Source organism: Hemitrygon akajei, chromosome 18 (assembly GCF_048418815.1).
Source record: "Hemitrygon akajei chromosome 18, sHemAka1.3, whole genome shotgun sequence".
NCBI lineage: Eukaryota > Metazoa > Chordata > Chondrichthyes > Myliobatiformes > Dasyatidae > Hemitrygon > Hemitrygon akajei.
This window is the reverse complement of record NC_133141.1, coordinates 18,790,004-18,811,756: the sequence shown is the minus strand read 5'-3', so window position 1 is coordinate 18,811,756 and position 21,753 is coordinate 18,790,004. Positions and strand designations below refer to the sequence as shown.

Sequence of the window (21,753 nt, the reverse complement as noted above, 5' to 3'; positions counted from 1 at the left end):
GGAGCAGGATTGAAATGGGGTACGTGAAATTCTAGTTAGCCCCACCTCCTTCTATTACCTCGTCACTGCACTGTAAACACTTTAAGCCACTCTTTATAACGCATGCTGGTAATTATGTATTTATGCACATTTTATTCCATATTGGTACTCCAAATTTATTGTTTTAAATAATTCTTTATATTTGCTGAATGTCGTTTTCTGTTGCATGTCACTCCCTGACTAACACACCACAGTAAATTGCTAATAGATGTAAATATACAGTATATGGCGTATATTAAAACCTAACGAATATTGAAAGGCCTAGGTGAGGAGAGGATTTTTCCAATTGTGGGAAAGTCTAGGATGACAGGGTACAGCCTCGGAATTGATGTCCCTTTAGAACAGAAATGAAGAAGAATTTCTTTAGCCAGAGGGTGCTGAATCTGTGGAATTCATTGCCACAGATGGCTGTTGAGACCAATTCATTGGGTATATTTAAAAAGGAGTATGATAGGTGCTTGATTAGCAGGGGCATGAAAGTTTTCAGGGAGAAGACAGGAGAATGGGATCATGGGGGAAAATAAATCAGACAAGAATAACAAAGCATTTCATCAGGCAATTTGTATTTTTTTTTAAATATTAACTTCAAGTAACAATTTACAAAGCTTTCTAATTCCTCCCCAAGACTGAACGAGCGAGAGTTTTGCTACTCACAGCTATTACCTCTCCAATCCCTCCCCCCAAGTAACGGTAACTGCAAGAGAGAATAAATGTTATCACTGAGGGTGAAAAATTGTACCCAACTGTTGCAAAAAAACCATGCCAAGTTAATGTTTTTCTTTCAGTAAATGACAATGAACAATTAACATCAATTAACTTTTGGTTCCAGAACTGTTTTCAAAAGAAGAAATACTGCTGCATCTCACGAGTCCACTGTAATCTCAATCACAACAGTGCTCCTCCCCTAAGGAGAATAAAACAATGCAATAATAGAAAAAATCTTAAAGCATGGGGGTGATCAGTTGGTATGTTCCAGATCTCCCTTTGCTTTGAAAAATCACTTCAAAAACAAATTTACACCAGAAACTGAGATGTGGGGTGAGTTGTGGGTCTTAATGAACGAAATTTGCATTAAAATCTGAATGGCCAGACAGATGGTGTATGTTTGACATACTTGAGGTAAGCAGGATCATGTCCCCACCTTCTCATGGCTTCCTTTTCCAGAATGGGAATTCCACTTGTTTGAGAGTAAAAGACCCACATAATTACGAGTGAAAAGACACCGATGTACTCTATTTCATTCATTACACTAGAAGCAGAGATGAACAGGCCAATCCACTGAAGCAATTCACCCAAGTAGTTTGGATGCTGACTGTAAGCCCAGAGCCCATGGCAACTGAATTTGTCCTGCTGAGAGAAAAAAATTGCAATGCAGTGAATCCTTGCAAGAACATAGCCTTGGGTTTGCCCTCTACCCAACAAAACAAAACAAAAGATAAGTTGTAAGAATTAAATATGTAACTATTCTATCAGCTCAGCATCAGTTCCCTTAATACTTAAGAACCTATTATTTTGAGCCTGGAATATACACGATTTTATAACTTGCTGCAGAAGAATAATTCCCTGTCTCTGTCGAGACCGGCCAATTCATTGCATGGAGCTACTCCGCTATTCTATTTTCCCTAGTGCGAGCAGAATCACATTTCCATTATTCAACAACATCAAAACTTTTAATAACTGCTTCAAATAAGATTAATTTCTAAAAGTGAAGGAATCTATTCCCTGCCTATGTAATCTCTTGGCTCAGTCCTGCTACACCTATCCCAGGAATTGTCTAGGTGTGTAATATCTTTTTATAATAAAGTCTATACAATAATAAACCACTGACCTATTGCTTACCAGATCTGAATGGGGTACAAATCCATGCAGGAGTACTTACAGCATTTATAGAATTACTTTTGAAATTCCACCTCTGATGGTCTGCAATTGCCTCTACCATGAAGCCGAAAGCCCAGATCGTCCATCCTGCAACGTTTTGGATATAAAGAGGTGTATCCTCTTTCTGAAGGTTTAAAATGACTGCTAGGAGGAGTGTGATGAAGATCCAGATACCTGAAAATCAGAAACATTGGGAACAAGAGCTGGAGACACAAGACACCACAGATTCTGGAATCTGGAGCAAAAATCTGCTGCAAGAACCCAGGGTGTCGAGCAACATCTGTGAGAGGAAAGGATAGATGATGTTTTGGGTTGGAACCCTCCGTCATGTCCTGAAGTGCCAACCATTCTTTTTCCCTACAGATGCCGTTCAATCAATTGCATTCTTCCATCAGATTGTCGGGACCAGGAGCTGATCAGCAACACCATTTACCATTAAGTAGCAGTATAGCTGATATGGAGCCAATCAACATGAATTCCTTTTAAATTTTCCCCACAGCACGTAGACAATGCTTGTATTTGTTATTCATTCCCAACAACATCGTCAACTGAGCAGGGGTAAATGGGACAGTGCAGCAGACTTTTAGTCAGCCTCAGGAAAACAAAGAACAGAACTGGGAGTGCACTGGCGTAACTATTTCTCCTGCAATATAATGAAATAAAAGATTGTTAAATGGTTTTCTGAAGTATATTTATGAGATATGGGCATTCCTGACAAGGCCAGCATTTCTTACCCATCTCCAAATTCCCTTGTGAGTTTCTGATGGACTGATACTGTGTGGGATCTATATATTTCCCACACACCCTTTGCTGCGCTCCTCACCAGTCACAGTTCCTGGCTCCATCTTTTATCTGATCCAGTGGCAATCACCCTGCCAGCTAGAGGAAGGGAGCTCAAAACATTTGAATGTGAAGAGCAGACAATCAGTAAATAGACTTAAGGAAACTTAATGTGCAAAGGAAGCTCACCTTCAATAGTCCAGTAAGGAAAGAAGCGTCTACGGTTGTTATGAACTTGAGTGAAGTATCGATACTGACCTTCTTTTATCAATCTTATGAACAGGAACAGTCTCACACTGAAATCAAACAAAACAGTATTCAGACGTTGCGCTGGAGTGGGCTTCACAGTTCCGTTCCTCATTGAGCCACTGCACAAGTTATCATAGGTGTGATTGTTGTGGACAGGAGTGCTCCTCTGCTCGTTATTGGCCAAGGGAACATAACGTCGTAGAGAGATACAGCACAATATCCTGGTCAATATTAGGGTAGAATTAGTCTGAGTTCCTGGCTATTGGTAAAGGCATTGTGTTAAAGAAGTGACAATTTATTGATCATTCCATGCCTTTAATTTGTTTATTTTTAATTTTAAGATTTCAAAAGCATCCCAACAATAATGGAGCAAGAAAATGGTGCAGAGCTGCCAGCAGATCTGACAGGCTGTGGATCAAGAAAGTGTTGCAATTTCAGTACTATGGCCTTCTGACAAAGACCAACAGCTTTGAAACACTAACGCTGTTACTTTCTGCACAGGAGCAGGATGTCATTAATGATTCTGGTACCTTATGGAAGATGCACAATTGTGGGCAGAACTGGGTTTAATGACGATGCACATTACAGTCAAACAGCCAGCTAAACAAAAGTACTAAGTTTTTGAATAAAGTATATGGATAAGAGGAATGGGGAGTGGAGCAAGCACACAATGAACCGAATGGCCTCCTTTTTCAGCTGCACTATTCTTTTGATTGGGGTGGGGGGGGGGGGTGACGTCTGGGTCTGACGTCCCACTCACCCAGGGAAAGTGCACGAGCAATACATCGCCTCTCCTGTCCCGGTGTAGTGCTGGCTGCGTGGTCACTGTCTGGCTTGCTAGGCAGGAGGCACTGCAAATGGCCTCTCCTACACTACTGTATCCGTAGCAACACCTTCTCGTCGGTGACCCCTGTTTCCACCAAGCTTGCTAAGTCATGGCGCGACCGAGTGTCCAGCGGTAAAACTGGATGGGTAGGCTGGGCTGGGCTCATTAGCCTTTGTTGGCAGCCAGCCTAAGAGAAGGACAACTATGACTCCAAACCCGGGCAGGTGTGGCTTGTCAGCCTTGTCAGGCCATCCACCTAGGAGAAGGACTCTCCGATGTAACTCCTACGCCCCGAGGACCTCGCTGTCACCGTCCCAGCTTGCTAGGCTATGGCAGATGACCCCGGGTGTAAAGGGTGGGGCCAGTACCGTGAACCCAGCACTCCATCTAAAAAAAACCATTGCACAGTCTGAAGGACAAGCCCATGTCTAGGACTTTTCCCTGCAGCTGCTGCGGCCGGGTTTGCCTGAGCCGTATTGGCTTTGTAAGCCACTAGCAAGCCTGCAGCAGACGTAGGCAGCCCCTTTCCTAAATCTTCGTTTGCGAAGCCAAGCCATGATCCTTTTGATTAAATGGCATCAAGCCAATTTGATTAGTATATTTGCAGCCATTTACCATTTCAGGCTGGAGGCTAGGTTCAGATGTACATTCTCAATCTGTTCTTCTGTACTCTCACCTCAAGCCCCATGTGGTAAAAAGAGGTATTTTATGTCCCAAGGAACTAGTGCCATTCCACCAGGAACTCAGGAGAGTCGATAGGAAAGTCGCTGATCCTGGAAAAAAGTGAACTACATGTAAATTGACATGAAGAATTTGAAAGATATTTGTCAGCAGCTTAGAGATAAAACTATCGAACCTGAGAAAGAGAAGAGAAACACCTATCATAGCCTTTACTTACCAACTTAAATACTTATGGCTAAAGTGGAGTTTATTGTCATATATAGCACAGAAACTGCTGGCAGAGAAATTACAAGCACACACTGCAGTATCCATGTCTATCTTTGGCAGGAATGGCATGCAAAATCCCACATACCACCTGTCCTCATATCCACAAGACCATAAGTTATAGGAGCAGAATTAGGCCATTCTGCCCATTGAGTCTGATCCTCCATTTTATTATGGCTGATCCATTTCCCTCTCAGCCCCAACTTACTGCCTTCACCCCGAATCCCTTGATGCTCTGACCAATCAAGAATCTATCAACCTCTGTCTCAAACGTACAAAAAGATTTGACCTGCACAGCTGCCTGTGGCAATGAATTCCACAGATTCAACATTCTCTGCCGAAAGATATTCCTCCTAATCTCCATTCTGAAAGGATGCCTCTCTCCTAACGACTCTCCCACCCGAGGCAACAACCTCTCCATGTCCACTCTACCATGGCCTTTCACTATTCAATAGGTTTCAATTAGGTCACCCCTTATTCTTCTGAATTCTAGTGGTCTCAAGCAAACCATGCTGACTACAGCCTATTTTACCCTGTGTCTCCAAATATCCAAAAACCAAATCCCTAATAGGCAACCCCCAACATCTTCCCAACCACTGAGGTCAAGCCAACTGGCCTATAGTTTCCTTTCTTCTGCCTCTCTCCCTGCTTGAAGAGTGGAGTGACTTTTGCAATTTTCCAGTCTTCCGGATCCATTCCAGAGTCTTGTGCTTCTTGACAGATCATTATTAATGCCTCCACAATCTCTTCAGCCACCTCTTTCAGAACTTTGGGAGTGTAGTCCATCTGTTCCAGGTGACTTATCGCCCTTCAGACCTTTCAGCTTCCCAAACACCTTCTCTCTTAGTTATGGTAACTTCATTCACTTCTGCCCCGACACTTTTGAACTTACTGCTAGTGTCTCCCACAGTGAGGACTGATCCAAAATACTTCTTCAGTTCATCTACCATATCCCTGTCCCCATTACTACCTCTACAGCATTGTTTTCCAGGGGTCTGATATCCTACCCTCGCCTTTCTTTTACACATTATGTATCTGAAGAAACTTTTGATATTCTCTTTAATATTAGTGGCTTGCTTACTTTCATATTCTATCGTTACCTTCTTAATGACTTTTTAGTTGAAGCAACTGCAGCTAAATCATGACAGAACTAGAGCACTGGCACGGGGTGGTGGTGGTGGTGGTGGGAGGGGGAGAGCTTATCAATCCACCATGCCTCTGCAGTTTCTTTGAAAAGATTTCATTTTGTCCCACTCTGACAACTACTTCCCCAAGCCATCAAACTTCCCCCTTTCCGAATACTCATCGAATTCTTTTGTTGTTTGTTAATTTAGGATCTGCCCTCCCTGCCCTTCAAGGAAGTGAATGAAACATAGTCATCTTATCTCTTCTCTTTCCTCCAATAACCAACTGATGGATATTTTACCACTATTCGCCATGTAAATCTTGTTCGACGCCTGATTCTTGGATTCCACTGCTGTCAAGAAGATCAAACGGTCTCAACTATTTGAATCTTTTCAAACACAACGTCAAACGATCGAAGCAAGCCCACTTGAAGTCCTTCAAATTATTAAGCGGAGAAAGTATTATTAGTATCGACAAAGAGAGGTGATGGAGAGGGGGGGGGGAGTCAATTCAAACTCCTGGTCAATTGCCCCAACTTGTGGGAGGGAAACCACCTACACATTTAACAGTAAATTTCTTGTCACTGGAGTCCGGTACCGCCGCGCGCCATCGCAACACCAACCTGCCAAATCATGAAACATCTTGGTTTGGAAGATGCTTGCCGCATTCCAGAGGAACCACTGAATAGCCAGATCTGTCGCCGCACATTTCACTAGAATGCGCTCCATCTTTCTGACCAGCCGTTGTCAATCGACAGAGCACACAATGAAGCCTCAAATGCGACGTGAAGCGGTTGGCTTTTTTTTACCTCAGATGGCGCGCGTTTCCGTCCCGACCAGCAATCGGCTGTTGTAGAAAAAGTGCATGGTACAATGTAGTCCCTAGTAACTAATATTCAGTGATATAGAACAAGAAATCAGCACCTGTTTCCTGGAGAGTCATGGTTGTAATGCAGAAATGTGGAATTTCTATTATATAATACAGTTCCTGGTAACTAAATGTGACAGAGACACTCGGCAGATGCACTCTATACACAAGCGCAGTCACACACACACACACACATTGCCTTGTCGTTGTAGTGAGTGTGCGCACTTTAATGTCTAACCCCGGTATATTCTCGCAGTTAACCTATTGTTTTCCCTCCACATTCAGAGTAAGACATCAAAGTCTAGTTTGATTCCATTCTAAGTGTGCGAATGATGTGTTGGGCCCTCAGGTCGGCTTTCCGCTGCCGTTCCCGCCATACACGGCGGAATATTCCATTTCTTTAGTAATGGAGGTATGCAAACGTTGTTTGTAAACTCTGTTTGAGGTGAACAGTTCTCTTTATTCTGTAATATGATGCTCCACATTGTGGAGCAGATCATCTTCTAATTCAGGTGCGTCCTAGTGCCGAATGACAAAGGACCTCATTGCCCGTCAGCGAGGGGGAGATAAGGGGCTGTCAGGGATTCACGTTCGACGCGCAATGAGCACAGAGATGATAATACTATGTTTACTTGTAGATCTAGGCTTGTAAATAGTGGTATTTTTCTTTAAAGTGTTTTCACAAAATCGATTTTTGACGCAGCCCTGCCAGATGACTCCAGCCATTATTTCCCTTGCTCATGAATCTAACATAGGATGACACAACCTGGCAGACCCACTATTCCTTTGGCTATTACCAGACCCAGGCCAATCACTGAAGTTGTGTAGTTTTGCACAACTTAGACAACAGAGGGACTGGTTTTGCATAGCAAAATTCTTAACTTGGCAAAATCCCATTGGCTATACATTAGTGTCAACATCTAAAGAAATAAATGAAGTCTTTCAACAGTTCTATGAACATCCATATGCATCACCATTTAATCATGACCAGGAGGAGCTGAATCAGTTTTTTGCTAATATAAAATTGCCTACATTAACCGCACAACAAGCTGAGTCCTTGGATGCCCCAATTACTGAGGATGAGGTCAGACGGGCTATTGCGGCTATGAAAATGGGGATATCTCCGGGCATGGATGGCTTCCCAGTTGAATATTATAAGAAATTTCTGGATGTATTGGCTCCTATTCTAACAAAAATATATTCAGAAGCATTTAATTTGGAATCTTTACCTAATACATTTAATGAATCATTAATATTGTTGATACCAAAAAAAGACAGGGATGCAATAGATTCCTTCCAATTATCGGCCTATAAGCTTAATTAATGTGGACTGTAAGATACTGACTGGCTTTGTGATTAGAGAAAGTATTGCCATCTATAATTAACACTGACCAGGTTGGCTTCATTAAAGGCAGATCCCCATGGTATATGCTGACGATATTTTATTACTGATTAGTGACCTTCCTAATTCCTTACCCCCACTAATGAAAACAATTCAATTATATTCTGAAGTGTCTGGTTATAAAATCAACTGCAGTAAATCTGAGGCTATGCCAATGTCAAAATTATGTTATTCAAATTCAGTATCTTAGTTTAATTTCAGATGGGTGCCAGTTGGAATAAAGTATCTAGGTGTCAAACTCAGTCAGAATTTGGATGAAATAATTACTTTAAATTACGATCCATTATTGAGTAGGATAAGAAATAATCTGGATAAGTTGGGACACTGAGACTGTCACTCTGGGGTAAAGTCAATGTAGTTAAAATGGTCATAGCACCTCAGTTTAACTATCTTTCTATGATACTTCCTTTAAATATTTCAGATTTGATCTACAAGCAATACACCAAAATTATTAGTGATTTTTTATGGGATAAGAAGAAGCCCAGAATTAAAATGAGTAAGATGTGTATGTCCAGGGACATGGGTGGGCTCAGTCTACAAGATGTCAGGGCATATAAATTATCCTTTGAAATGACCAAGTTAGCTAAACATCGGGACAGGGCTGATGTTGATTTAGACTGGGTAGTTATAGAACGGAGCCTGGCTGCACCACATTCTCCCCTTAACATTCTCTCACAAAATGTGGAAAACAAGACTATGGTTCTGTCCTAGTTTGGAGAAATTCTGGAAAGATGTCTTCACTACATTATCGGATATTCTGAATCAGCACCTAGAACCTAACCCCTTAATTGCTCTGTTCGGTTTTTGGGGCGAGACAGATTTATGTCTGGGTCCGACCAAATGCCGAATACTATCCTTTGCCTCTCTCCTGGCGAGACGCTTGATCCTCCTTAGATGGAGAGATGTTGCCCCGCCCACTCATGCGCAATGGCTTAACGACATTATGGCCTGCTTGGACCTCGAAAAAATTCATTATTCAGTTCTTAATTCGGATCTAAAGTTCCATAAGGTCTGGGGACCTTTTATCGAGTACTTCCATTACCTTCCTCTTGACTAGGGTTTTTTTTCTTTTTTGTTTCTTCTTTTCGGTCCCTTGCTTTCAGCTTCCTTTTTTTTCTGGTAGTAGGCATTATTACCCTCTGTTACTAAGTGTATTCACAGTCTGGGAGTTTGACTGTCCAGACTTATACTCTTTATACTGTGTGGTGGTTGGTGTGGAGTTGTTGTTTTTTTCTTGTGTTGTGGGGTTTGGGGAGGATACTAAGCTCACTTGTCTTTAATTTAGGTGCTTTTTTGTTAAATTCTCTTCCTTTGTAGCATATTGTTATTGTATGCTTAATCTTGCACTGTATTAATGCTCCCCATTGGGATTTGGGGTTTTTAATTTTGTAAAATGTTTTGAAAAACTAATTTAAAAAAAAGAAAAAGAAAAAAAAAGGAAAACAAGACTAATCTAAACCCTATACTATTTCACTCAAGGAGTGGGTGGAGTACACTACATAAAGCTTGTAGAATGCCACATTTAAATCAATTATACTTCTCGCTCTGGAATAACCCTGAGATATGCATTGGGAAAAGGATGTGTACTGGAAAGAATGGAGGATTAAAGTTGTAAATACAGCAGGTGATCTCTGAGAATGGGGTTTTTATGTTGTATGTGGATTTGCAGAGGAAATATAACTTTGTAGATAAAGGGAATTTCTGGAAGTACTTACAAATAAGATATTGCGTTAGTAGCATATTCAAGAATGGCGGCCCACAAAGTAACCCTTTAACTGAATACTTTACACTACCACAGGAAGTTCATAAAGCATCAGTGTTTTATAAAATGTTCAAGCACTCTGTGGGTGAACCGTGTAACAATCTCAAAGCAATATGGCAGAAGGATCTTAGAAGCGATATTGAAGATAATGAGTGGTCAAATATTTTATCAAATGTGGGTAGACATATCAGGGAAGCGAGAGGGAAATTTATTCAGTATCAGATAGTACACAGATATTATTGGACACCAACTAGACTCTACAAAATGGGGATTGTTGATAATAATTTATGCTGGAAATGTAAAAATGAGGTGGGCACATGTTTTCACACGATTTGGGAGTGTTCCATGGTTCGTCCATTTTGGTGTAAAGTTCTTGATTTGTTGGGGAATTGGTCGAGTTCTACACTGCCCTTGTGCCCACGGCTTTGTCTCCTGGGTGATAGGACAATGATACCTAATGTAAACAATGACAAATTTACTATTTTGAAGGTGGGTCTCATCACAGCTGCAAGAATTATATTGCAAAACTGGAAAAATCCAAATGTCCGACTGTGAGGGAATGGACTGAGGGAATGGTTCAGATTTCATCATATGAACACATGTTGGGAAGAATTAACAGTGAGGGAAAAGTGCAAGACGCATGGGATCAGTTTTGGTTGAATGTTAATTCAACTTAAATTAGAAGTTTGTTTCTGTTTCTTAGTTTTATATGTTTTCCTGTCATGGGATGGCTGTGTAAATATGCTGTACTGTATCTGCTCTATGATATGCTGTGCTGCTTTGTAAAAGAATAATAAAAATTTGAATTGCAAAAAAAAATCCCATTAGCTCAATTTTCATATGCTTTAACTTTTTTAAAAAAGGGAACATTAAAAAAGAATAATCAGATGGATTAAAGGCAAAGTCATGTCGATCTTACATGATACATTAATCCCGAAACTCAATACAATTCAGTCAGACTTACAAATACTAAAGTATCAGGAGTAAACAGCTGAGGAACAGCAAGGGGATCCAACAATAAGCAACGACGTCGACTCTGGAAAACCTGACAGAATGGCCCTGAGTTCCTGAATCAATGTAGCAAGTAGAATTAACATGCAGTTATTTTTAATCTACTTTGTTGCTCTGCATTTTATCATATATCTTATGTCCTGCTTTCAATCATGAACTAAGTTTATAACTGCCCAAATCTATTTCCTGGTGAATATTTTCTAATTGGATAAATTAGCGAGTTATTTTTGGTGAGACATTAGCCACCACTGGAGCAGATATCCCTGGTCACCCGACAGCCTTCAACCTGAGCATCCAACACCCTGGGCACTGTGGCTTGCTGCAGAATGACTCTTAACACTGAACAACTTAATTATAGGTATAACCTACACGCATTTTAATGTTGAATCACTCGCTTTTAATGTAAGCTTCAGGGTTGAGGTAAGTAATCTTGATGCTACGAGACTGCCATTTATAATGCCCAGCTCTCTGGGCATCCAGCCTATCTAAAGCTCTACGTCCTAAGCAGCTGCTGCCTCCTTTCCATAGCATGATCGATGGTGGTGCCCCTTTCAAGTACCTTGTCTGTCAATTCTGTGGCATAAGAATAAAATCTAGCAGATGTTGGATGCATCTATTTTGTTTTCAGACTTCCAACATCTGCAGGATTTGCTTTTACACCAAAATAGATAAACTACTTGAAAGGGACACCACTATCATTTACACTATAGAAAGGAGGCATAACACAGAATGCTGGAAACACACAGCAGGTCAGGCAGTCTCTGTGGGAAGAGAAACAGCATGAATATTTCAGGCCAGTAAAATATGAAAGATCATTTGCTTAAAACATTATAAGTCTGTTTCTTTCAGCCTGATCCAACAAGTAGTTCCACCATCTCGGTTGTCACTTTTTCTATGCCTCTGTGAATATCCAACATACCAACTTGGCCAGTGAGCCCTCTGATAGTTTGGATGGATCTATTGTTATAAAAGATGACAGAAGTAGTGACGATTCAGAGCTATGAGAGAGGAAAAGAAACATTCCTGTCATGAAAGACATCTGTGGGTCAACTTGGACTTTGTTCAACTCTTGCAAAGCAACAATCCATTGAGTGGTATAACTAGCTCAAGGGACTAAATGACCTTCTCCTGTTCCTATGATCCTAATGATGGTGGAGGGAGTCGAACCTGCCATTACGTGGAGTGGTTCAGGAGAATAGCACATTTGTATTTACAAGGTAGCTGATTTCTACAGGAAGGAGAAACATATAGACAATGATTGGGAGAGACTTCAGTCGAGCATAAATGCCAGTTTGCACCTTATTGGCCAAATGGTCCATTTTGTGCTATAAATGCTTTGCAAAGTATTGACCAAGTCTTTGACGTGATGGATGTGTGGAAGACATATCCTCTTGTGAGAGAATCTAGAACAAGGGGTCACTTTAAAAATAAGAGATTATACCCATTTAATGCAGATATCGAGGCTCCACCTTCTCTGTAAATTTAATTATACAATCTATTCTGCATTCTGTTATTTTTTTTCCCTTTGTACTATCTTGAGGTACTAAGATTTTGAAGTGATCTGTATGGATTGCATGCAAAACATTGCTGTTCACTGTTTTTCGATATATGTGTATCATAAAATGCAGAGCCGCAGAGATGACTGAGCAGCGAGTGATAACTTTTATAATAATTTTTATAGGATAACTTCTGCAATTGAGTGGCAGATGACTCTTTTTAGCAGGGTGAAGACTGGAAGAGCATGCCCTCCCCCACCCCTGAAGGTGGTAACCAACAAAATCTATGGCGACGTGGGACCACAGTCATCGAAGGACCAGCAGGAGCTGCAGGAGCTGAGAGGGGTGTTGGTTGAGGAATTCAACTGGGCACATTGAAAGCAGGCTGTGATGGACTGACATACATTTGCAATACTGTAAGTTACAAAACATAAATAAGGAATAAGAGGAATATTGAGGTATTGTTCATGGACCGTTTAGAAGTCTGATGTCAATGTGCAAGATGCCTTTCCTCAAACATTGAGTGTGTTTTCAGGCACTTGTACCTCCTCTTCGATGGTAGTATCACGAAGAGGGCACGTCTCAGACTTTGAAGGTCCTCAGTGACCCACCTTCTTGAGGCACCACGTCTTGCAGATGTCCTTATTGGTGGGGTAAGTTGTGCCTGTGTTGTAGCTGGCACACCTTACAGCCTCTTTTGATCCTGCACCCTGGTCCTTGTAGGCACCTCAAAGGCCTGGAGAGATCCCACCAACACCGTCTCCACAACATCCTCCAAATCCACAGGAGGGACAAGTGAACCATCATCAGTGTCCTCTCCCAGGCATTCAATGTCCTTGGTTACACTTACTCAGTTAGACTGGGCAGGCCAGCACCTACAATACTGAGCTCCGTGCAAATCAGCACAGGATAATTAAGATCACAGAGCTAAATCTGTGGCTCAAAGTTTTGTGCGGGAGAATGGGTTTGAATTCATGGGACCTTGAAACCGGTATTGGGGAAGGAGGGAGCTGTTCTGATGGGAAGGGCTCCACCTGATCTATACTGTAACCAGGGCCCTGGTGAATCACAGAACCAGGGCTTTAATATAAATGGCAGAGGGTGAGTTCCACAGTTTGGGAAAATAAGGATAAGATAAACGGGAAGGAAAGTACATGACAGGTTACAGAAATCTCCAGAATAAAAAAAGAATAAAGTTAGAAAGGGATAAGGATGATGAATACAGGACAAAGGTGTGATATTTGAATGCACGCAGTGTACGGAGTAATATAGATGATTTTGTAGCACAGCTAGAAAAAGCAGTTATGACATTGTGGGCATCACTGAGTCATGGCTGGAAGATTATAGTTGGGTGTTTACTATCCAAGGATGCACATTGTATAGAAAGGCCAGGCAGGTACTGTAGATAGGCAGAGAGGTGAGGAGGCTCCGTTGGTAAAAAATGAAATCAAATCCTATAGTGGATTCTATAGAGAGAGTGCAGAGGAGATTTACAAGGATATTGCTGGATTGGAGAGCATTGCTTATGACAATAGGTGAGTGAACTTGGCCTTTTTTCCTTGGAGTGACAGAGGATGAGTGTGACCTGACAGAGGTGTATAGGATGAGAGGCATTGATCATGTGCATAGCCTGAGGCTTTTTCCCAGAGCTGAAATGGCTAACACGAGCGGACATAGTTCTAAGGTGCATGGAAGTAGGTAGAAAGGGGATGTCGGAGGTAGGTTTTTCACATGGACAGTGGTGGGTGCATGGAATGCACAGCCAGTGAAGATGGTGGATACGGATACAATAGAGTCTTTTTAGAGACCCTTAGATAGGAACACGGAGCGTCGAAAAATAGAGGGCTATGCGGAAGGGAAATTCCAGGCAGTTTCTAGAGTAGGTTACATGGTTAGCATAACTTTGTGGGCTGAAGGGCCTGTAATGTGCTGTAGGTTTTTATGTTTTATGTTCCTGGGAAGGAAGAGACATAAGATCGGAAGTTGTAGAATCCTTATGCGTAGTTAAGGAAATGCAAGGGTAAAAAGACCCTGATTGAAGTTATATGCAGGACTCCAAACTGCAGCTGGGATGTGGGATAAAATTAGAATGAGAGATAGCAAAGGCATGTTAAAAGAGGAATGTTATGATAGTCATGGGGAATTTCAATATGAGGGTAGATTGGGAAATCAGGTTGGTGCTGGAACCAAAGATAGGGAATTTGTAGAATGCCCACAAAATGTCTTTATTGAGCAGCTTGTGGTTGAGCCTCCAGGGGAAAGGCAATTCGGGATTCTTTATTGTGTAATGAACCAGACTTAATTAGGGAGCTTAACATTAAGGAACCTTTAGGAGGCAGTGATCATAAAATGATAGAATTCACCCTGCAGTTTGAAAGGAAAAAAGTAAAGTCAGAGACGTATCAGTATTTCAGTAAAGAGAACTAAAAGACATGAGACAGGAGCAGGATTGAAATGGGGTACATGAAATTCTAGTTAGCCCCACCTCCTTCTATTACCTCGTCACTGCACTGTAAACACTTTAAGCCACTCTTTATAACGCATGCTGGTAATTATGTATTTATGCACATTTTATTCCATATTGGTACTCCAAATTTATTGTTTTAAATAATTCTTTATATTTGCTGAATGTCGTTTTCTGTTGCATGTCACTCCCTGACTAACACACCACAGTAAATTGCTAATAGATGTAAATATACAGTATATGGCGTATATTAAAACCTAACGAATATTGAAAGGCCTAGGTGAGGAGAGGATTTTTCCAATTGTGGGAAAGTCTAGGATGACAGGGTACAGCCTCGGAATTGATGTCCCTTTAGAACAGAAATGAAGAAGAATTTCTTTAGCCAGAGGGTGCTGAATCTGTGGAATTCATTGCCACAGATGGCTGTTGAGACCAATTCATTGGGTATATTTAAAAAGGAGTATGATAGGTGCTTGATTAGCAGGGGCATGAAAGTTTTCAGGGAGAAGACAGGAGAATGGGATCATGGGGGAAAATAAATCAGACAAGAATAACAAAGCATTTCATCAGGCAATTTGTATTTTTTTTTAAATATTAACTTCAAGTAACAATTTACAAAGCTTTCTAATTCCTCCCCAAGACTGAACGAGCGAGAGTTTTGCTACTCACAGCTATTACCTCTCCAATCCCTCCCCCCAAGTAACGGTAACTGCAAGAGAGAATAAATGTTATCACTGAGGGTGAAAAATTGTACCCAACTGTTGCAAAAAAACCATGCCAAGTTAATGTTTTTCTTTCAGTAAATGACAATGAACAATTAACATCAATTAACTTTTGGTTCCAGAACTGTTTTCAAACAGAAGAAATACTGCTGCATCTCACGAGTCCACTGTAATCTCAATCACAACAGTGCTCGTCCCCTAAGGAGAATAAAACAATGCAATAATAGAACAAATCTTAAAGCATGGGGGTGATCAGTTGGTATGTTCCAGATCTCCCTCTGCTTTGAAAAATCACTTCAAAAACAAATTTACACCAGAAACTGAGATGTGGGGTGAGTTGTGGGTCTTAATGAACGAAATTTGCATTAAAATCTGAATGGCCAGACAGATGGTGTATGTTTGACATACTTGAGGTAAGCAGGATCATGTCCCCACCTTCTCATGGCTTCCTTTTCCAGAATGGGAATTCCACTTGTTTGAGAGTAAAAGACCCACATAATTACGAGTGAAAAGACACCGATGTACTCTATTTCATTCATTACACTAGAAGCAGAGATGAACAGGCCAATCCACTGAAGCAATTCACCCAAGTAGTTTGGATGCTGACTGTAAGCCCAGAGCCCATGGCAACTGAATTTGTCCTGCTGAGAGAAAAAAATTGCAATGCAGTGAATCCTTGCAAGAACATAGCCTTGGGTTTGCCCTCTACCCAACAAAACAAAACAAAAGATAAGTTGTAAGAATTAAATATGTAACTATTCTATCAGCTCAGCATCAGTTCCCTTAATACTTAAGAACCTATTATTTTGAGCCTGGAATATACACGATTTTATAACTTGCTACAGAAGAATAATTCCCTGTCTCTGTCGAGACCGGCCAATTCATTGCATGGAGCTACTCCGCTATTCTATTTTCCCTAGTGCGAGCAGAATCACATTTCCATTATTCAACAACATCAAAACTTTTAATAACTGCTTCAAATAAGATTAATTTCTAAAAGTGAAGGAATCTATTCCCTGCCTATGTAATCTCTTGGCTCAGTCCTGCTACACCTATCCCAGGAATTGTCTAGGTGTGTAATATCTTTTTATAATAAAGTCTATACAATAATAAACCACTGACCTATTGCTTACCAGATCTGAATGGGGTACAAATCCATGCAGGAGTACTTACAGCATTTATAGAATTACTTTTGAAATTCCACCTCTGATGGTCTGCAATTGCCTCTACCATGAAGCCGAAAGCCCAGATCGTCCATCCTGCAACGTTTTGGATATAAAGAGGTGTATCCTCTTTCTGAAGGTTTAAAATGACTGCTAGGAGGAGTGTGATGAAGATCCAGATACCTGAAAATCAGAAACATTGGGAACAAGAGCTGGAGACACAAGACACCACAGATTCTGGAATCTGGAGCAAAAATCTGCTGCAAGAACCAGGGTGTCGAGCAACATCTGTGAGAGGAAAGGATAGCCGATGTTTTGGGTTGGAACCCTCCGTCATGTCCTGAAGTGCCAAACATTCTTTTTCCCTACAGATGCCGTTCAATCAATTGCATTCTTCCATCAGATTGTCGGGACCAGGAGCTGATCAGCAACACCATTTACCATTAAGTAGCAGTATAACTGATATGGAGCCAATCAACATGAATTCCTTTTAAATTTTCCCCACAGCACGTAGACAATGCTTGTATTTGTTATCCATTCCCAACAACATCGTCAACTGAGCAGGGGTAAATGGGACAGTGCAGCAGACTTTTAGTCAGCCTCAGGAAAACAAAGAACAGAACTGGGAGTGCACTGGCGTAACTATTTCTCCTGCAATATAATGAAATAAAAGATTGTTAAATGGTTTTCTGAAGTATATTTATGAGATATGGGCATTCCTGACAAGGCCAGCATTTCTTACCCATCTCCAAATTCCCTTGTGAGTTTCTGATGGACTGATACTGTGTGGGATCTATATATTTCCCACACACCCTTTGCTGCGCTCCTCACCAGTCACAGTTCCTGGCTCCATCTTTTATCTGATCCAGTGGCAATCACCCTGCCAGCTAGAGGAAGGGAGCTCAAAACATTTGAATGTGAAGAGCAGACAATCAGTAAATAGACTTAAGGAAACTTAATGTGCAAAGGAAGCTCACCTTCAATAGTCCAGTAAGGAAAGAAGCGTCTACGGTTGTTATGAACTTGAGTGAAGTATCGATACTGACCTTCTTTTATCAATCTTATGAACAGGAACAGTCTCACACTGAAATCAAACAAAACAGTATTCAGACGTTGCGCTGGAGTGGGCTTCACAGTTCCGTTCCTCATTGAGCCACTGCACAAGTTATCATAGGTGTGATTGTTGTGGACAGGAGTGCTCCTCTGCTCGTTATTGGCCAAGGGAACATAACGTCGTAGAGAGATACAGCACAATATCCTGGTCAATATTAGGGTAGAATTAGTCTGAGTTCCTGGCTATTGGTAAAGGCATTGTGTTAAAGAAGTGACAATTTATTGATCATTCCATGCCTTTAATTTGTTTATTTTTAATTTTAAGATTTCAAAAGCATCCCAACAATAATGGAGCAAGAAAATGGTGCAGAGCTGCCAGCAGATCTGACAGGCTGTGGATCAAGAAAGTGTTGCAATTTCAGTACTATGGCCTTCTGACAAAGACCAACAGCTTTGAAACACTAACACTGTTACTTTCTGCACAGGAGCAGGATGTCATTAATGATTCTGATACCTTATGGAAGATGCACAATTGTGGGCAGAACTGGGTTTAATGACGATGCACATTACAGTCAAACAGCCAGCCAACCAAAAGTACTAAATTTTTGAATAAAGTATATGGATATGAGTAAAGGGGAGTGGAGCAAGCACACAATGAACCGAATGGCCTCCTTTTTCAGCTGCACTATTCTTTTGATTGGGGGGGGGGGGCGGGTGACGTCTGGGCCTGACGTCCCACTCACCCAGGGAAAGTGCACGAGCAATACATCGCCTCTCCTGTCCCGGTGTAGTGCTGGCTGCGTGGTCACTGTCTGGCTTGCTAGGCAGGAGGCATTGCAAATGGCCTCTCCTACACTACTGTATCCGTAGCAACACCTTCTCATCGGTGACCCCTGTTTCCACCAAGCTTGCTACGTCATGGCGCGACCGAGTGTCCGGCGGTAAAACTGGATGGGTAGGCTGGGCTGGGCTCATTAGCCTTTGTTGGCAGCCAGCCTAAGAGAAGGACAACTCTGACTCCAAACCCGGGCAGGTGGGGCTTGTCAGCCTTGTCAGGCCATCCACCTAGGAGAAGGACTCTCCGACGTAACTCCTACGCCTCGAGGACCTCGCTGTCACCGTCCCAGCTTGCTAGGCTATGGCAGATGACCCCGGGTGTAAAGGGTGGGGCCAGTACCGTGAACCCAGCACTCCATCTAAAAAAAAACATTGCACAGTCTGAAGGACAAGCCCACGTCTTTGACTTTCCCCTACAGCTGCTGCGGCCGGGTCTGCCTGTCCCGTATTGGCCTTGTCAGCCACCAGCAAGCCTGCAGCAGACATGGGCAGCCCCTTTCCTAAATCTTCGTTCGCGAAGCCAAGCCATGATCCTTTTGATTAAATGGCATCAAGCCAATTTGCTTAGTATATTTGCAGCCATTTACCATTTCAGGCTGGAGACTAGGTTCAGATGTACATTCTCAATCTGTTCTTCTGTACTCTCACCTCAAGCCCCATGTGGTAAACAGAGGTATTTTATGTCCCAAGGAACTAGTGCCATTCCACCAGGAACTCAGGAGAGTCGATAGGAAAGTCGCTGATCCTGGAAAAAAGTGAACTACATGTAAATTGACATGAAGAATTTGAAAGATATTTGTCAGCAGCTTAGAGATAAAACTATCGAACCTGAGAAAGAGAAGAGAAACACCTATCATAGCTTTTACTTACCAACTTAAATACTTATGGCTAAAGTGGAGTTTATTGTCATATATAGCACAGAAACTGCTGGCAGAGAAATTACAAGCACACACTGCAGTATCCATGTCTATCTTTGGCAGGAATGGCATGCAAAATCCCACATACCACCTGTCCTCATATCCACAAGACCATAAGTTATAGGAGCAGAATTAGGCCATATGGCCCATTGAGTCTGATCCCCCATTTCATTATGGCTGATCCATTTCCCTCTCAGCCCCAACCTACTGCCTTCACCCCGAATCCCTTCATGCTCTGACCAATCAAGAATCTATCAACCTCTGTCTCAAACGTACAAAAAGATTTGACCTGCACAGCTGCCTGTGGCAATGAATTCCACAGATTCAACATTCTCTGCCGAAAGATATTCCTCCTAATCTCCATTCTGAAAGGATGCCTCTCTCCTAACGACTCTCCCACCCGAGGCAACAACCTCTCCATGTCCACTCTACCATGGCCTTTCACTATTCAATAGGTTTCAATTAGGTCACCCCTTATTCTTCTGAATTCTAGTGGTCTCAAACAAACCATGCTGACTACAGCCTATTTTACCCTGTGTCTCCAAATATCCAAAAACCAAATCCCTAATAGGCAACCCCCAACATCTTCCCAACCACTGAGGTCAAGCCAACTGGCCTATAGTTTCCTTTCTTCTGCCTCTCTCCCTGCTTGAAGAGTGGAGTGACTTTTGCAATTTTCCAGTCTTCCGGATCCATTCCAGAGTCTTGTGCTTCTTGACAGATCATTATTAATGCCTCCACAATCTCTTCAGCCACCTCTTTCAGAACTTTGGGAGTATAGTCCATCTGTTCCAGGTGACTTATCGCCCTTCAGACCTTTCAGCTTCCCAAACACCTTCTCTCTTAGTTATGGTAATTTCATTCACTTCTGCCCCGACACTTTTGAACTTACTGCTAGTGTCTCCCACAGTGAGGACTGATCCAAAATACTTCTTCAGTTCATCTACCATATCCCTGTCCCCATTACTACCTCTACAGCATTGTTTTCCAGGGGTCTGATATCCTACCCTCGCCTTTCTTTTACACATTATGTATCTGAAGAAACTTTTGATATTCTCTTTAATATTAGTGGCTTGCTTACTTTCATATTCTATCGTTACCTTCTTAATGACTTTTTAGTTGAAGCAACTGCAGCTAAATCATGACAGAACTAGAGCACTGGCACGGGGTGGTGGTGGTGGTGGTGGGAGGGGGAGAGCTTATCAATCCACCATGCCTCTGCAGTTTCTTTGAAAAGATTTCATTTTGTCCCACTCTGACAACTACTTCCCCAAGCCATCAAACTTCCCCCTTTCCGAATACTCATCGAATTCTTTTGTTGTTTGTTAATTTAGGATCTGCCCTCCCTGCCCTTCAAGGAAGTGAATGAAACATAGTCATCTTATCTCTTCTCTTTCCTCCAATAACCAACTGATGGATATTTTACCACTATTCGCCATGTAAATCTTGTTCGACGCCTGATTCTTGGATTCCACTGCTGTCAAGAAGATCAAACGGTCTCAACTATTTGAATCTTTTCAAACACAACGTCAAACGATCGAAGCAAGCCCACTTGAAGTCCTTCAAATTATTAAGCGGAGAAAGTATTATTAGTATCGACAAAGAGAGGTGATGGAGAGGGGGGGGGGGGGGGGGAGTCAATTCAAACTCCTGGTCAATTGCCCCAACTTGTGGGAGGGAAACCACCTACACATTTAACAGTAAATTTCTTGTCACTGGAGTCCGGTACCGCCGCGCGCCATCGCAACACCAACCTGCCAAATCATGAAACATCTTGGTTTGGAAGATGCTTGCCGCATTCCAGAGGAACCACTGAATAGCCAGATCTGTCGCCGCACATTTCACTAGAATGCGCTCCATCTTTCTGACCAGCCGTTGTCAATCGACAGAGCACACAATGAAGCCTCAAATGCGACGTGAAGCGGTTGGCTTTTTTTTTTACCTCAGATGGCGCGCGTTTCCGTCCCGACCAGCAATCGGCTGTTGTAGAAAAAGTGCATGGTACAATGTAGTCCCTAGTAACTAATATTCAGTGATATAGAACAAGAAATCAGCACCTGTTTCCTGGAGAGTCATGGTTGTAATGCAGAAATGTGGAATTTCTATTATATAATACAGTTCCTGGTAACTAAATGTGACAGAGACACTCGGCAGATGCACTCTATACACAAGCGCAGTCACACACACACACACACACACACACACACATTGCCTTGT

At 41.9% G+C, this 21,753-nt stretch overlaps 2 protein-coding genes across 4 annotated transcripts; both read right to left on the bottom strand.

Annotated features, from left to right (window-relative positions):
• Positions 1 to 665: 665 nt before the first annotated feature.
• Positions 666 to 6,854, bottom strand: LOC140741564 (uncharacterized). 2 transcript variants are annotated; one of them, XM_073071867.1, is made up of 5 exons: positions 6,465 to 6,854; positions 4,449 to 4,545; positions 2,887 to 2,993; positions 1,919 to 2,091; positions 666 to 1,389 (listed from the first exon to the last, which is right to left on the bottom strand). In XM_073071867.1, the coding sequence occupies exons 1-5, from the start codon at positions 6,568 to 6,570 to the stop codon at positions 1,111 to 1,113; spliced, it is 762 nt and encodes a 253-aa protein (XP_072927968.1). In that variant the 5' UTR covers positions 6,571 to 6,854; the 3' UTR covers positions 666 to 1,110. The 2 variants fall into 2 exon arrangements, with proteins under 2 accessions (XP_072927968.1, XP_072927969.1); XM_073071868.1 differs by having other exon boundaries at positions 666 to 1,386.
• Positions 6,855 to 15,481: 8,627 nt separating this feature from the next.
• LOC140741562 (uncharacterized) lies at positions 15,482 to 21,673 on the bottom strand. Of its 2 annotated transcripts, none has more exons than XM_073071865.1 (5): positions 21,291 to 21,673; positions 19,268 to 19,364; positions 17,707 to 17,813; positions 16,740 to 16,912; positions 15,482 to 16,210 (listed from the first exon to the last, which is right to left on the bottom strand). In XM_073071865.1, exons 1-5 carry the CDS (start codon positions 21,394 to 21,396, stop codon positions 15,932 to 15,934), a joined length of 762 nt encoding a protein of 253 aa, XP_072927966.1. In that variant the 5' UTR covers positions 21,397 to 21,673; the 3' UTR covers positions 15,482 to 15,931. The 2 variants fall into 2 exon arrangements, with proteins under 2 accessions (XP_072927966.1, XP_072927967.1); XM_073071866.1 differs by having other exon boundaries at positions 15,482 to 16,207.
• Between the last annotated feature and the right edge of the window lie 80 nt (positions 21,674 to 21,753).

What these genes read in the sequence shown, in the direction of transcription:
- LOC140741564 (XM_073071867.1), bottom strand. Translation starts at nt 6,570, where the DNA reads ATGGAGCGCATTCTAGTGAAATGTGCGGCGACAGATCTGGCTATTCAG. An exon ending in TCCTTACTGGACTATTGAAG is followed by an intron (nt 2,092 to 2,886) that starts GTGAGCTTCCTT and finishes TCTGATTTTCAG; the next exon opens with GTATCTGGATCTTCATCACA. An exon ending in AAAGTAATTCTATAAATGCT is followed by an intron (nt 1,390 to 1,918) that starts GTAAGTACTCCT and finishes TTTTTCTCTCAG; the next exon opens with CAGGACAAATTCAGTTGCCA.
- LOC140741562 (XM_073071865.1), bottom strand. Translation starts at nt 21,396, where the DNA reads ATGGAGCGCATTCTAGTGAAATGTGCGGCGACAGATCTGGCTATTCAG. An exon ending in GATGTTTCATGATTTGGCAG is followed by an intron (nt 19,365 to 21,290) that starts GTTGGTGTTGCG and finishes ACTTTTTTCCAG; the next exon opens with GATCAGCGACTTTCCTATCG. An exon ending in TCCTTACTGGACTATTGAAG is followed by an intron (nt 16,913 to 17,706) that starts GTGAGCTTCCTT and finishes TCTGATTTTCAG; the next exon opens with GTATCTGGATCTTCATCACA.